The sequence below is a fragment of the Dipodomys ordii genome, unplaced genomic scaffold (assembly GCF_000151885.1).
Source record: "Dipodomys ordii isolate 6190 unplaced genomic scaffold, Dord_2.0 Scaffold88, whole genome shotgun sequence".
NCBI classification, from domain to species: Eukaryota; Metazoa; Chordata; class Mammalia; order Rodentia; family Heteromyidae; genus Dipodomys; species Dipodomys ordii.
In genome coordinates, this window is record NW_012267304.1 from 4489416 (window position 1) to 4505375 (window position 15960).

At 40.4% G+C, this 15960-nt stretch overlaps 1 protein-coding gene across 1 annotated transcript in view; it reads right to left on the minus strand.

The window, feature by feature from the left end:
- Gucy2f (guanylate cyclase 2F, retinal) overlaps nucleotides 1-15960 on the minus strand; it is an 88196-nt gene that overhangs the window by 20399 nt on the left and 51837 nt on the right. Inside the window, exons 9-12 of the mRNA XM_013025855.1 lie at nucleotides 14743-14919; nucleotides 11308-11464; nucleotides 5604-5753; nucleotides 2174-2322 (exon numbers count right to left, since the gene is read on the minus strand). Coding sequence (XP_012881309.1) covers nucleotides 2174-2322; nucleotides 5604-5753; nucleotides 11308-11464; nucleotides 14743-14919 — 633 coding nt within the window. The remainder of the gene's footprint in view (nucleotides 1-2173; nucleotides 2323-5603; nucleotides 5754-11307; nucleotides 11465-14742; nucleotides 14920-15960) is intronic.

The following is a 15960-nucleotide window of genomic DNA, read 5'->3' on the forward strand; positions in this document are numbered from 1 at the left end:
GAAAAATAAAAGAGCCATGGAATGCTTTAAATGTTAAAACAGGCTCCCTCATCAAGAATACTTTTTTTCTAAAATGCCAGGCAAGAGAGATAAGAAAAGTCACTACTCACCCTTGTCACCCTGGCCCATTCATAGGGCTCTATTCCCCACCGAAGTAGTTTGTTCCCTATCCTTTTGGTTCTTTCAAATCTGAGCAAAGAGGCTCTAAGCAGGCTTCTTTCAGTTCTGAGATGTTATCAGAAGAACTGTGGCTACTTCAAAGATAATAGGGCTAGCTCTTAAGCCCAGGCCAATTATGGGTATGGTAAGCATTAGAAGAATAAGAGCTAATAGTCTACAATTCTAAACCATCAGTCTACTAAATCGTTCGTAGCCTCAAATACTACTGTACTGTCAGTTTCTGATACTGGCAGGTTCCTAGATCATGTAAGAGGGTTCAAGATATATATAGTAAGATCTACCCCTATTTCTTGGGGTCCAAGAATAATATGTCCCTTAGTATCTGCCATTCATGTCAGTCAGGGACATATAGAAATTCAATTGGTCTTGCCCCACGTGGTGTCCTGATCCCTTAGATGAGGCTGTTTGTCACAAATGTTCCATTCACCCTCCTAAGACCTTGTCCATCTAAAAAGAGCTTGATTGACATAGCATTAGAATCACTAGAAGCAGCCCATTCCATGATGTTATAATTGGCATGTACAAGGCTGTATTCACAACAATAAAAGACTGCTGGTAGTTTTGCTAAGTAGACTTCTAGGACCCTATCTTGGTAAACACCTTCCTATGGAGTTGGGTCACACATGCTCCCTGTAGTAACTACTACCATATGAAAAGTACTAAGAGTTTTGTTTTTTTCTGAGCCTGATTCACATTTATTTGTCCTCCAAGGTCCTGAGGGTAAATTCAGCAGAGAGTTCAGATGCTTCAGGATCCCGCTGTTGCTTAACTTAGGAAGCTTCCTTCTCCTCTCCTCATTTAAGTTTCATTAATTGCAGAAAGTTGAGAGCCTAGCCTTATTGTCAGACAGGATAAACTTCCACTGAAGCATTTTAGCTCCAGAAGGGCTTGTTTGAAAGTTGTATAATACATACTCCTCTATCATCAGCTTCTCTGCTGCGTTCTGAAATAACATCTTTAGCATCAACACAAGACAAATGCTTTTTCCCCTGCCTCCTGGTAAGGTTTTAGAAATGTGACCTTTATGGTCCCTTACTTTTTCCATACTATTGAACACCTGTTTGAGTGTCCTCAAGAAACCTACCCAGTCTAATGGAGGCATTGTTAGCTGGGGACACGGATGACTTCATCAGCAGAGCCCCTTAAGCTTTCAATCAAACTCTTTCTCTTTTCCGCCTCAGATACCTGTCACTCAAAAAGCATCTCAGAGCTGTACTCCAGACAGATTCAAGCCTCTCTCTGAACTAGCACTCATGGAGAACACCCATAGTTTAGATATTCTGTAATTTTGACAAAGTTTAAAGTGCATGCTCCAATGGCAGAAGTGTACCCTAGCTTCCTCAGCAGGAACTCTGTCCATTCCTCCATCTCCCCTTCCTATCTCCACCTGGAGGGAAACAATCAACCTCTTTAGAAATTTAATATCTCTTAAAGAGATAAGTTATCATTTTTCATACACAATGGCCTCAAGTAGTTCCGGGGAACCCAAGAAATCTCCTCCTTTTGCAGTCCACGTGAACATCCTTTCAAACACAAGGTTTTCCTCGCCCTCCAAAAATAACTGGGCATTACCTAAATAGCATACTCATCAGGGTTCTGAAGGATCTCAAGAGCAAATGTGAATGCTTGAGGAGCACTATCTCTTCTAAGACACCCATCTTCCAATAGTCTCAGTCTTTGTGAACGCCTAACAGAGTTTAATCCATCACTGAAAGATTGGTTAAACTAGATTTTGGATAGTCTGTTGAAGAAGTTCAGACACAAAAGAACACCAGAAATAACCTTTGGGCTTTTGGAGGATATGTTGGTTATATTCCAGAACCAAGGACATAAAAAGAAAAAAAAAGATCACCCCAGAATGCTCCTCCAAGTGAAGTGTTCATTTCCCTTGTAAGGAATTCCTTTCATAACATAATGAGGACCAACAAGTCATTGTTGTACAGAATCCCTTCAGGGTGGCTTCTGAACAGTGATACGATTGACAGAGCCTCACCTGGTTAAATATTTCATCAAAAGTTGGTCGTTGTTCTGCAGCCTCGGCCCAGCACTGCTTCATCAGCTGGAGACATTCTGGAGGAGCATACTCAGGAGAAACTACTGGTCTGTACACAGGAGGAGGCTTCTTAAGTCTGTCTATGATTTCTGCCCACATGCAAGAAGTGAAATGTTTGTAAGTCTTAGAAAAGGCATCAAGGCTGAACAGAAACAACTGAGTTTATCCAACAAAGGGATTGGTCAGGAGAAAAGAGAAGGACTATCTCTTGCTTTCTCCTAAGGTGGCTTAAATGTTGATTGTATTTGAGCAAAGGCCATACTAGACCTTTCAGAATCAATCAGCTCTATCCTGCTTCTGCTAGGGTTTACATGCAGTTATCTGATGTCATTTCTAATACTGCAACTGCAGTATGTTGGCTCCTACCTCTACATCCATATCATCTAAGCCTTATAATGCCCACAATTGACCCACTTAACTCTTACTACAGGCCCAGGTCCAGCCCAGTTCCTGGCTTTGGGACTTGCATAGCTTCTAGGCATAGATAATTGAGAGCAGTAGTAAATAGTTCATGCCCTTTTCAAGAACCCTTCTGGTTGGTGGTCAATGAAGTCCACTTTCAGTAAAACTTTATATATCAGAGTATGAGCTGAACACTCTGTATGCATTGTCTTGTTAGATTTTCACCACAGGCAGATGAAGTAGGCATTCGAATTTTTACCAGTGTAAAAATTGAATCATAGAGAGTAACCAACTTGCCAGAAGTCACATGAATAATAAGCAACAGAATCTGGATTTGAACATGGGCAATGTCCACCTACCACATTGCTCAGGCCTCACCTGGGAGTTGCTAAACTCCCTGTTCAGAGAAAAGCCATTAGGAACCAAAGGTCTGAGTCAACAAGAATGTATTTATTTATTTTTACAAAAGTTGACTTCCTAGCAGAAGTTGAAAATCATTTATTAGCTTTCAATGCCCCCACTTACACATATGAAGCTTTAAAATGATCTCTCTCTGAGTCCAGCATGGACTTCTCTAAACCTTTCTTGTTTTTTTTTTTTTTTTTTGTCGGTCGTGGGGCTTGAACTCTGGGTCTGGGCGCTGTCCCTCAGCTCTTCAGCTCAAGGCTAGCGCTCTACCACTTGAGCTACAGCGCCACTTCCGGCTTTCTGGTGGTTTATTGGAGATAGGAGTCTCACGGTTTTTCCTGCCCGGGCTGGCTTTGAACCGCGATCCTCAGATCTCAGCCTCCTGAGTAGCTAGGATTACAGGCGTGAGCCACCAGCGCCCGGCCTCTAAACCTTTCTTAAAGTACACTGATCAAGTCACTTTCTTGCTCAAAATCCCTTCATGACTCCCCTAGCCCAAAGAACAAAATCTAAGCTCTTTAACATGGACCTTGGCTATCTCTTCAAGCTTGTTTCTCACACTAGTCTCCTCTCCATCACACCCACCTCCTAACCTCTGCATATGAATTGAATCTTGCTAGACCTAGCAGTGTGCTATTCCTACCCCTGTACTGGTCACACAAGTCTAACAGTACTTCTTTATACTTTAGTATGTCTTGACCCCATGAAAGAAGTTCTATTCTTGCTTCTCATTTCCCAGCTCCATGTGACATAACATTTTCTCTTCCTATAATCCAGATCTTCCTTATCAGTAATGATTTCTCTATCACAGCATCCTACTCTCAGTGCAATATATGTCATAGGAATGTACACCCCTACCTTGGAATATGAATGCCTTGTGCACTGCCTGGCAGAGGGAGCCCTTGTCCTTTTGTCAGAACATATCCAATTGAATGGGTCTCTCATCTGCATGCCCTTGTGGTGATTACAGTCAAATTGCAATATACAGTGCAAAACAATACACATGCTTCAGCAGGGATACATGGAAATAAGCACAGAAGCCTCCCTACAGGTAGTAATAGGAGTTGGATGAGGCCAGGTGGAAAAGAGAAGGGGGAATTCTAGCTACTGTGAATAACATGTGCAAAGGCACAAGCATAGAGAGAACATGGTGCTTTCGGAGCACTGCCAACGTATGCTTTAGGAAAATAAATGGAAAAGGCAAGGATTGTGAATGGCCTTGTATGTCATCTGAGGAGTGTGGGCTTCCTGTAGCAAGTGATAGGAACTAGTTGGAAGGCTTTAAGTAGAAGATTGATGGGGAACTTTGACGGCAGCAAAAGATAGCCATGTGGTTTTCTTTCTCCATTTTTTTATATTTTAAATTAATTTAGACTTCCATAAAACTTGTGAAAATAGTACTATGATTTCTTGTGTGCCCCTTACTCAGCTTACCCTAATGTTAGTAACGTATAACCACAGTAAAAAAGAAAATAATATTAATAGACTCCTTACTTGAATTTTATCAAATTTCCCCTAATGTCCTTTTTTCCTATTTTGTAATCCAATTCCAGATCTCATACTACATGTAATTGTCATGTCTTAGTCTCCTCCAATGTGTGACCATTCCTCCTTTCTTTCTTATCTTTCACAGTAGGCATAATTTTAATGGGTGCTGGCCAGTTATTTTGTAGACTATCTCTTAACTAGGGTTTATTTGAAGTATTGTTATTGCTATTGTTGTTTTCATGATTTGATTAAAGTTATGCTTTCTTCTTTTGGCAAGAACATCACAGAGGTATTGTTGTGCCCTTTTTGGCACATCATGTTAGGAGTATATGATGTCAGTGTGTTTTCTTAATGATCAAAGTCACTCTAATCTCCTGGTTAAGGCAATGTCTACAAGAGACACCATCTGTAAACTTGCTATATTTCTCATTTATAACTTGTATATATCTAGGACGTTCACACAGATTCAGGCAGTGCTATGAAAGCACCATGACCTCCCCTTGCCTTTGCACATGCTATTCACAATGCTCAGAATTCCCCTTTCTCTTCTCCACCTAGTTTTATCTAACTCCTGTCACCACCTCTGGGGAGGCTTCTTAGGCTTTTTCATTGTGCTTTAAATAACCCTTTGAGAATATATGTTTCCCTACTTAGTTTATCACACACTGATAAAAAGCTTTCCTGAGAATTATGTGTTTAGGTAGAAGACACAGATGAAAACCTGTGGCATTCCATAGGAAAAGACTGACATCCAAGAAGATCCTGAGGGATAGTGAAATACTTTACAAGAACTGTCTCAAAGGAAAAGAAGGGAGCTCTTAGGTAAAGAAGACTAAAGGATTGACATAGGTTCTGAAGACCCTTGGCTTACATCACCGTTAGTAAAAGAACCAGCTTCTTGGTTATGGAAATTTCAGCTGCCTGGCTTCAAGCCACACTTGCATACAGCACAGGCTGCTTGTAGACTAGCAGGCTGTTAACACAGTCTTCTGGCAAATCACAACAGCCTGGTTGGCCTTGATGATCTGGGTCACAATGGGACCATAGTGACTCTTTCTCACCTCCTGCTTACCTTGAGCAGGCAGATCCATCATGCAGAATGGGGTGCCCCGGACCATCACTTCTTGCATGATGATGGCAAAGCTATACACATCTCCCGCAAAAGATCCTAACCTGCTGCCCTCTGGGGCTCTCAACAGTTCAGGGGCTGTCCACAGCAACTCTGCAAAGAAAGAATTGTGTAATGAATGCCAGGAAGATTAACTGACATCTGCAATGCCCTCAAGGGCACTAAGGGTACAATTTTATTGACTTTTATATTCTTATTACACAGACTGGCATGCTAGTGCCCCCCTCTTGGGATCTGAATCTATTAATCTAAGGAATTATATGCAGAGAAAACATACTACTCTCTCTACCCCCAGGGTGGAGAGACAGACACAGCAGAGGTGTGGGGAAGGGCAAGAAGCTTGCAGTAGATACACTATCTAGTGCTTGCTTTCTTGCTCTCTTGAGTCTGCAAGTAGTGGCTGGCAGATTTCCAGGGAAAGGCAAGTGTACTGCCAGACTGGTTGCCATGGATTTGCTGTTTACTAAGATCTATATGTGTCTGGTAATTTGATTGTGCCGGGTCTCAGGGATTCACAAGTTGCTTTTTCTAGGTTACTCTAAAAGGATTAGAGGATCCTCAGCCTTCTCTGTTCCCTGCAAAGCAAAAGGGCATAGCAGTGACTTTAATTCAGTTTTGCAAATATTTATTGAGAGTCTACTACATACCAGCCACTAAGCCAGATGTAGAAATGATACCAGAGATGAATCAGAACTTGGCTTTGCCCTCTAGGAGTTTACAGACTACTGGATGTACACATCTAACGGCGATAAAGGAAAGATAATGATAAAGGCCCATATGTAGCCCACAAAAATGAATCCATTAAATCCATTGTTAATATCCACTGCTGCATTCAAAGCACTACAGGGAACAAAAAAATATCTCTACTTTTAGAATTTATGACAGAACATTAGAAAATTTTGTACTGGGTAACTTAAGGAATAATATAAAGAACTATGAGAGTGTTAAAAGGGTAGTTAAAAGTGTGGGAAGGCTACCACTTAGGTTGAGCCATGTAAAATTGCCAGTTCTGTGCATGTACATTGGAAATGATTGAATAACAGCAATTTCCTCAGATTCAAACGAATACAAACCTGAGCTGATCAACTTAACCCAGGAAGGCTTCCTGGAAAAGCTAAATCTTAAATGTACTTGTTAAGGTCAAGGATGTAGCTTTCTGAAGCTGAGAGGGTAAGGGCTTTGCAGGGAGAAAGAACAGTATGTGCAAAAGAACAAGAGGCAGAAAGGAGCAAATTGCGGGTGGTAGGAGGGTGGTAAGCAGATTATCTTGGCTGAAGAGAAGGGCTCTGTTAAGGAATAATGAGAAAGGAGAAATGGGCTTGATGAAGTGGGGGAGGGAGGATGGCTGGAAGAATGGGGGCAGAAGGTGAGAGGCCCTGAGAGCCAAATGAAGGCATTTGGACTGAATACAAAAGGCAGTAGGGGTGCTGGAGCTAGAGAGGGATTTGATGAAAGCCGTGTTCAGGAAGATTAATCTGGCGACCTGCACTAGCAGGATTGAAGGAGAGAGGCTGAGTCAGGGAGACCAGCGAGGAAGTTATTGAAGTAAGAGCCAGAGTGCTGAGGTGAAAGGGGCCTGAGTGGGGGTGGGGCAGCAACAGCAGGGAGGGGAACCAGATACGTTGGAAGGCTACATAGGAGAAGGAAGTGGCCAGGCTAAGTGGACTGGCTTTTATGAAGGGGAGGGACTTGGAGGAAATGAGAGGTTGACATGCAGGTTGGGAAGCTGAAGAGTGTCTGATAAGAGTGGGGAGAGTCAGGAGGAAATTGATGACTCATGGTCCATCTTGTTAAACATGGGATATTAGGTAGGGAGCCCAGCTACAAGTTCCCAGGAAGCAAGGACAGCAAAAGATCACTAATTATTTTGGTTTGTTAGTGAAATTAAATAAAGAGAAATTCACCCTTCAAATCCTTATTTTCAACCAACCCTGATCAAAATGATAGGAAAAGAAATTCTGGTCTTCAATATGCATTGTCCTTGTAAACTGATTGGTTGTTGAATGGTAATCCCTTTGTATCCCTTCATATAAGTATTTAATGATAATAAAAATATAACATAAAAGAATGAAATTCTGGCTGGGGCTCATACTTGCAATCCTAGCTACTCAGGAGTCTGAGATCTAAGAATCCTAGTTCAAAGTCAACCCAGGCAAGAAAGTTCATAAACACTTATTTCCAAGTAACTACCATAAAAGCCAGAAATGGAGCTCTGGCTCAAGTGATAGAGCAATATCCTTGAACAAAAAAGCTGAAAGACAGCCAAGTGATGGTAGCTCATGCCTGTAATCCTAGCTGCTCAGAAGGATGAGGTTTGAGGATCACAGTTTGAAGCCAGCTAGAGCAGGAAAGTCTGTGAGAGTCTTATCTCCAATTAAGCACCCCCCAAAAAAAGCCAGAAAAGGAGCTGTGGCTCCAGTGGAAGAGAGCTAGTCTTGAACAAAAAAGCTCAAGCCCCAGGACCATGGCGGGGGGGTAAGAAAAACAAAGCTCAGGGACAGTGCTCAGGCCCTGAATTCAAGCCCTGAACTAGCATACACAAAGAAACACAAAAAAGAAATTCTGGTCTCATTCCTAATAATCTACCCATCTTTGTCATTCAGGTGTACCCATTCTTTGTCACCCTACCAGGCTCTTCTGACTTTCTACATAATAGTGTCTCATGAAATTCTGGTTCACAACCGTGGTTTTACTACAGATATTATGTGTCTTCCTCATTAGGAAAACTGCCATTTACAAATAAAATTTAAAATGTTGAATTGTACTGTAGTTAAAAGTATACATTCATGGTAGAGACTTCAAGCTCCATGGTTAGAGGGGAAGCAGAGAGTGGATATTTTAGAGCCTAGAAAACTGTGTGGGGCTGGCTTCTCCGTGGCACCCTCTCCTTGCACATTTAAAAGCATAAGAATAGAAAAGAGCAAAATTCTCTGGTAAAAAGCATGGTGATTAAATACAATCATAACCAAATAGTATTTTCAGAGAGCACTGACATGTATGTTGTTAATGGCTAAAATGAGGTTGTATCTGCACTATACTTACCTATTTGAGTATGGACAGTAATGAATACACTTATAACCCATTCCCATTGCCTTATCCCCACTCTAGAACCAAGTAAGAGCCACTAGCTACCATTAGGGTTGAACTCTCAGAAAAGCTGGAAAAATTACTTTGGCTTGTTTTGTATGAGATGAGCCAGTACTAAATCTGAGCTTTGCTGTGGTAATAAAATCAACTTTGGGGAACTGCTGCAGTATAGTATTTAAAAACATAGAACTGAAAATCAAGAGACCTGTGTTCAAAAATTTCAGTTTGATTACTGCTTGGCTTGTCTTTTTGAACCTCTCAACTTCCCTGTATGAAAAGTGGAAGTTAAGCCAGATGACTTTCATAGGTATTCCAACTATCAAATACGCTAGCTTTGACTTCTAAAGGAGCAAGTTCCTTTGTTTTATTTTATTCAGTTACTATCATTCAACATATATTTGTTCTGCCAGATATGGTAAAAACACAGAGGGAATTCAACGTGTTTTGTGCCTTCACAAAATGTATAGTTTGGGTGTAGGGAGAACAAAGCTAATTACTTGAATAATACTAGAAAAGTATATTAGGAGAAATTTTGAGGCCCTAGAAGAGCATGAAGAGGGGAATTTAACTGAGCATAGAGGGTCAAGGAAAACCTGGTGACATAATGATACTTAAGGAGTCTCAAAAAAGGAGTAGAACTTAGCCAAAACTAGAGGAGTATAGGATTGAATGGGAAAGGAAGACTATGCAGGCAGAGGCCACAGCATGTGTAAAGGTCTCGGATTTAAGAGAAAGCCTAACATAAATAAACAACTGAAAGAAGTTCAGCCTGGCTGAAGCATACAGATGGAGGGGGAATGGCAAGGCCCAGACCAGGCAGGACTCAAAAACCATGTAAAGGAATTTGAATTTTATTTTAAGAACAATGAGAAGCCATTTAATGAATTTAGGCCCAGCAGTAAAGCAATCAGATTTGCAGGTTAGAAAGCTCCCCCTGGCTGCAGGGTGTGAAAAACACTGCAATTTGGAGAATGGAGTAACAACAAGCTGAAAGGGAGACAGGAAGATAGAGACAAGACACAACACACATGCACACACACACACACACACACACACACACACACACACACACACACATTGCAGATATCCTTTACCCTGAGAATATGCCTTTAAGTTTGAAAGTTGCCAGCCTGTGAATTAAATGAAACTCTCTAGAAAGGTAGGTGTTCCATTTTTTTCTATATGATAATTTGGACAGAATGCTATATACTTGCCATCTCTGCAGCTGTTGTCTTCAAATCCTCTTGGAGAGCTAGACACAAGGCAACTACTCTAAGCTTTCAAACTATAATTAGCCAAACAATTACTGCAAAACTAAGAATAAGAACAGATCCATGAGAGAAAGAGTGGCAATATCTCATCCATTTCACTGTGATTATTAGGAGCTTCAACTCTTCCAAAGCATGAGTGAGCAAAGAAAAAGGAAATTACAAGTTTCCCTTTGGATGGGTGTAAGGGGACGGGTTTCACAAGCCCTTAAATGAGAGCCCCAGCCTTGCTGCAATCTAGTTGCATGATTCAGAAAATCCATAAGCCTTAACTGTCTCATATGTAAAGCGAGAGTTGTAATGGATGACTTTCTAAAACTTAGTATTCCATAGTCCTGTAAAGATCAACATAGTACCAGTGATGATTGGACTGCGTGGGGCCGCCTCTTCTCTCCTGTGGTACAATTTTTGAAATTTTATCATGCTAAAGATCCTTCCAAGAATAGGAATAAATTTTGCACCTTTACATCTCCCACTCTTTTTTTTGTTTTGTTTTGTCTGTTTCTCTATTTTTTTGTCATGAGCTCTCTTCCTTACTTTCACAGTATTGATTAAAAGTTCCAATGCCCAAGTTTCCTATATGGATTTAACCCAATTGGTTCTCTTCTTCTTTTCCCTCTCTCTCTTTTTTGTCAGTTCATTACCCCTGGCTCTCCCTCCCCCTCCTTAGATTTTTTTCCCTTTTGCTTTGATCCATTATGATCCCTACAGGCATTGCTTAACGCTGTCACTGGTGCACTAGACAAAAGACAAAAACACAAAATGGTCGTTATATGCATGCCTTCTTGTTTACTATAAAGCTATCATTCTGTCTGTAGCTAGTCATCCCATACCACACATAGAGCATTTATTTTCTGGGGGTCACTCCTTGTTTCTTCTGTGAAAGACACAGTGATGGTATGCTCAGGGGACATCCCATTCCAGAATGCACTTTGTGGGAGTCCAGCTTCCAAATTACCCTCCATTCAATTTGACAAGTATTTATTGAGCACCTACTGTGTGCCTAGCACTCAGCAAGATTCTCTAGGGACTGCTGGGGTCTCTAAACAATACAGCCTAATCCTGCCACAGCAGGAACTGCACATTATTGCACTGGCTTTGTTTAGAAGGAAAGGCTGGGCTGAGGTTACAGCCTGCGAACTTCATTCAAGTCCCTTGGCTTGGAAATAAGGCTGGATTTTCAACAAAAGTGAGGAGTTGAAATCAGCCTGAAGCTTTAATTCAATGCATATTTTTTGTTCAAACCTTGGAGTTACCTTGCAAGCATTAGAAGGGTCCAATTCTTTGCTTACCTTCTACCAGAGGTTCCTCTTCAGAAAGTCTCAGCATTTCTAAAATGTCATTAAGACCATAATCTGTCACTTTTAACACAAAACGCCCATCTACAACACAGTTTCGAGACTTTAGCCTCCCATGAACAAATTCTCTGTGGTGTAAGTACTTCATGCCCTGCAGATAACACAAAAGAATTTATTTAGGAAAACAGGGGTTATACCATGGGGGAGGGACATACAAAGCAACAAAAAAATCACGTGGTACCTTATAAATATGTTAGAAACAATAGCAAGAAAGAAAAAACCACTTGTGTCCCTATCTTGGGGTTCATTTTGTTTATTCTTTCACTGTAATTGATATTGGTATAATTTGGGGAGTGGACGGGGAAAAAACAAATTGTTTAAATAGGAATAGAGATTGACCCATTGCAACAATAAGATGTACACGACACTATGTTGAAAAACAAACTTTACAATTTAGGCAAGCGGGGAGATGGGAGGGAAGGGATGGTAGGGGAAAAACAAAGGAGGAGGCAACAATGCTTGATAAGAAATGTACTCATTACCTTGCTCATGTAATTGTAACCCCTCTGTACAGTATTTTCACAATAAAAAACTTATTTTTTTAAAAAAGCATTTATTTAAAAACTTATTTGACTATTTTGTGCTCTTAGAGCCACTTTCTGAAATTGTTAACGGCATGAGCTATTATGATCTAGAATTGAGGCTTTTTCTCTGATATGCAGGGAAAGCAAACCTTTGAGAAGATTTTTAGATCCCTTTTCTCTTTCAGTGTGAAGCTTTGATGAAAAATCATAGTTGTAGTTACTGAGAATTATGTGTTACTGGGGTACTTATTGGCATTTCAGACACAAGATGGATCCATAGATCCAAAATTTCCAGGAAGTAGGAAATTCTGATTTTTCTCAACAAGTCTAAAGTACCTCTCATCCATTTTTGGCAAGGAATAGAAACTGTTATAGCTTTTGGGGTGGGCAATTTGGGAAGAGCAATAAGAAATTTAAATATGTATGCCCTGTGAACAAGGGATTCTACTTCTCCAGAGAAGCATTTATTTGTTTGCTTCCATGAACAAAAAAAGACAGAAGAGTGATCCCTGCAGCTTGGCTTTTATATCATTACATAATTAAAAATATCTTCCGTATCACTAAAGAAGTGGCTAGACTCAAAATACATTCTTGAATATTCTGCAGTACTTAAAAAATAAGTTACATCTTCCCAGAACAGGTGGCTCATACTTGTAATCCTAGCTGCTCAAGAGTCTGATATCTCAGGATTGAGGTTCAAAGCCAGCCTGGGCAAGAAGGTCTGTGAGACTCTTATCTCCAATTAATTACCCAAAAGCTGGAAGTAGAGCTTTGGCTCAAGTGATAGAGAACTAGCCCTGAGCACAAAACGTCAGGGAAACAGTGCCAGGCCCTGAGTTCATGCTCCAGGACTGGCACAAAAAAAGAAAGATCTATATGTACCAATATAAGACACAACGACTCTAAACCATAAAGTAAGTGAAAATAGTAAATTGCAGAACTATGTAATAGCATGTCTATTAAAAAACAAACATCTGGCCATGATAGAGCACTTCCGCAATCCCAGCACTTAGGAGGATAAGGCAGAAGGATTATGATTTCCAGGCCACCCTGGACTACATAATAAAATCCTGTCTCAATACAACAATAACAAAATCATCCAGAGCATAAATACACTTGAAACGAATTTCAAGACAACAAATTGGCAGCATTTGTTAACTCTAGGTGAAAGATATGAAGAAAAAGAGTTGAACAAATGTCAGTATCTTTCTCATGTATTTATCACTTGACTTTAAATGTCAATTTAATATATTGGTTTTTAAAATTATAAATAGATGACGAATAGGAGGAGAAAACTAAGCATTACTGACCTCTGTGCTTACTTAGCACCTTTACATGACACACAGAAAGCAATCTGCCAAGATTCTCTGTCAGAAAGGATTTAATCATTCTGCATATAAATACATTTGTATTCTAGTGCAGTTGTTTTAGAACTCTTAATGCCAGGAGTCATTTTAGGTACTGGCTTGGCTTTTTATTTGGATGCTTTACATCTTGTGCTTTCAGAGAGGCGGCCTCTGCAGAGGTTACTATGGCTGAGGATTTTTTCTCAGGTTGCCTAATCCATCACAGGCCTGGGAGAACAATCATTGAGAGTCATGAAACTCACTGAGCTTTGATTATAGGGTAAGTAGAAAGTGTACTAGAATAGGAATCAGATTTGGATTCTGTTATCAGCTCTGCCATTGATAAACATGTGTTAGTACCTACAAGGTGTGCCAGTCACTGCATAACTAAGAGGGTCTCAGCTTTGCTGAGACTCTGTAAAAGAAGTGTAATCATACCTGTCTTGCAGAGAATTTGAATGAGATATCTGCCCATTCCAAGCCCACTTGAAAATGTTTAGGTTACCATACAAAAACCAAGATGTGATCAATGTGCAGGAGACTCAACAGGTAATTATCCAGACTAGCTCTATAAAAATGTGCATGCATCTAATTTGACATAAGATTTCATGGAGTCCAAGCACCCATTTCATGAACTGTCATTGCTGTGGTAGTCCTTAACACCAAGAATAGATTTGCTGCCTTATAGAACCAGTGCTTTCATGACTTTCCAGTAGCACTGAGCTCCACAATTATAGATAGATAGATTAGATAGACAGACAGACAGAAAGACAGACAGCAGACAGACAGACAGACAGACAGACAGACAGATAGATAGATAGATAGATAGATAGATATGCAAAGAATCATCTAGTTCTATGCTGAGTCACCTTTTAGAAGGTAGGGACTAAGTATCACCAATAGTTTTAGAAAGGAACACTGTTTTATTGCCACAAAGCAAACAAATGTGATGGAAGGGAAAGATGGCTTAATAGCCATCCTTTTTGCTTAATAGCCATGTTTGCTTAATAGCAAACCGGAAGTAAGAAAAACCTGATCTTTAAATTGAGAAGGACACAAGCAGGAAAACACTTTCTGTATCAGCACCTTATAACAAACACATGCTGGGTGCTGGTGGCTCACACCTGAAATCCTAGCAACTTAGGAGGCTAAGCTCGAAGGATCCTAGTTCAAAACCAGGCCAGGCAAGAAAGTCTGTGAGCCTCTTATCTCCAATTAAGCACCAGAAAACCGGAAGTTTAGCTGAGGCTCAAAGTAGCAGTAGTAGTAGCCTTGGGCACAAAAGCTCAGGTACAGCTCCCACGACCACCACCATCACCACCACCGACAACAAAATAACACACATGGATATAGGATTTATGAGGAGGGTGAGGAGGTAGACTTTGGAAAGAAAAGTTGAGAAGTAAAATAATCACTATGATTTGAGGAAAATAAAACATTCCCAAACATTGGAGCTCTAATCTACAGGGAAATTTCAGTTTCCTTAGTCTTTCACTAACCTTGATGAGATCCAGCAGAAGTGATGATTTAAACATCCAGTCAAGTTTCACATCCTCATTTATTAGTATATCTTCTAGGCTCCTTCGAGAACAGAATTCTGTCACAATGGCAAACATCCCAGAATCATAGAAGAAACCCAATAAAGGGTTAATATTCTCATGGCGCAGGTCTTTCATCTGGACACAGAAAGAAAAGGGAACAAGACTAGAAATGAGTTCCCCCAAGAAGTTTCCAGATAAAAGACCAACACAACTGACAAAATTGAATTTTTTTTATTGTGAAAATACTGTACAGAGTGGTTACAATTACATGGGAAAGATAATGAGTACATTTCTTATCAAGCATTGTAGCCTCCTCCTTTGTTTCCCCTTTCCACCCCTTCCCATCCTCCCTCTGCCCCCCCCCACCAAAGTTGTAAAGTTCCTTTTTCAACATAATGACTTGTACTTCTCATTGTTGCAATGGGCCCACCTGTATCCCTATTTAAACAATGTGGTTTTTCCCTTCCCCTCCACAAATTATACCAACATCAAATACAGTGAAAACAGGGGTTATACCCTGGGGGAGGGACATACAAAGCAACAAAGAAATCATCTTATAAATATGTTAGAAACAATAGCAAGAAAGAAAAAACATTTGAGTCCTTATCTTGGGGTTCATTTCGCCTAACGTCAACTTATCTGACCTTTTCTGCTTGTCTCTGACATATACTAGTTATTGCAAATAATGGAAACTATGGGACCTATGTTTCTTTGGGCCTGGCTTACTTCACTTTTGACATCAGCATTGTGAGATGCTGCAAAACACATGAGTCTTCCTAGACTTCTTATCTACAGAACTGTGGATCATAAATTGCAACTAAGTTTGTACTAATTACATTATGGTACTAATAGAAAAAGAATGCAATAACCAAAGAAGAAATTTTAAGGAAGGATTTCTCTTAGCATTCTTTAAGTGAATGCTAGAGTTGGGGCCTTAATCCAATTCTTACGAAACTCTCTAGAATGGAGCTCAATGATCCAAAAATACTAAAGAGAGTTAGCACAGTAAAGAGGTGAATAGGGGCTGGGAAGGTGGCTCAGTGGTGGAGCGCTTGCCTTGCATGCCTGAGGCCCTGGGTTCGATTCCTCAGCACCACATAAACAAAAAGAAAAAGGCCGGAAGAGGCGCTGTGGCTCAAGTGGTAGAGTTCTAGCCTTGAGCTGAAGAGCTGAGGA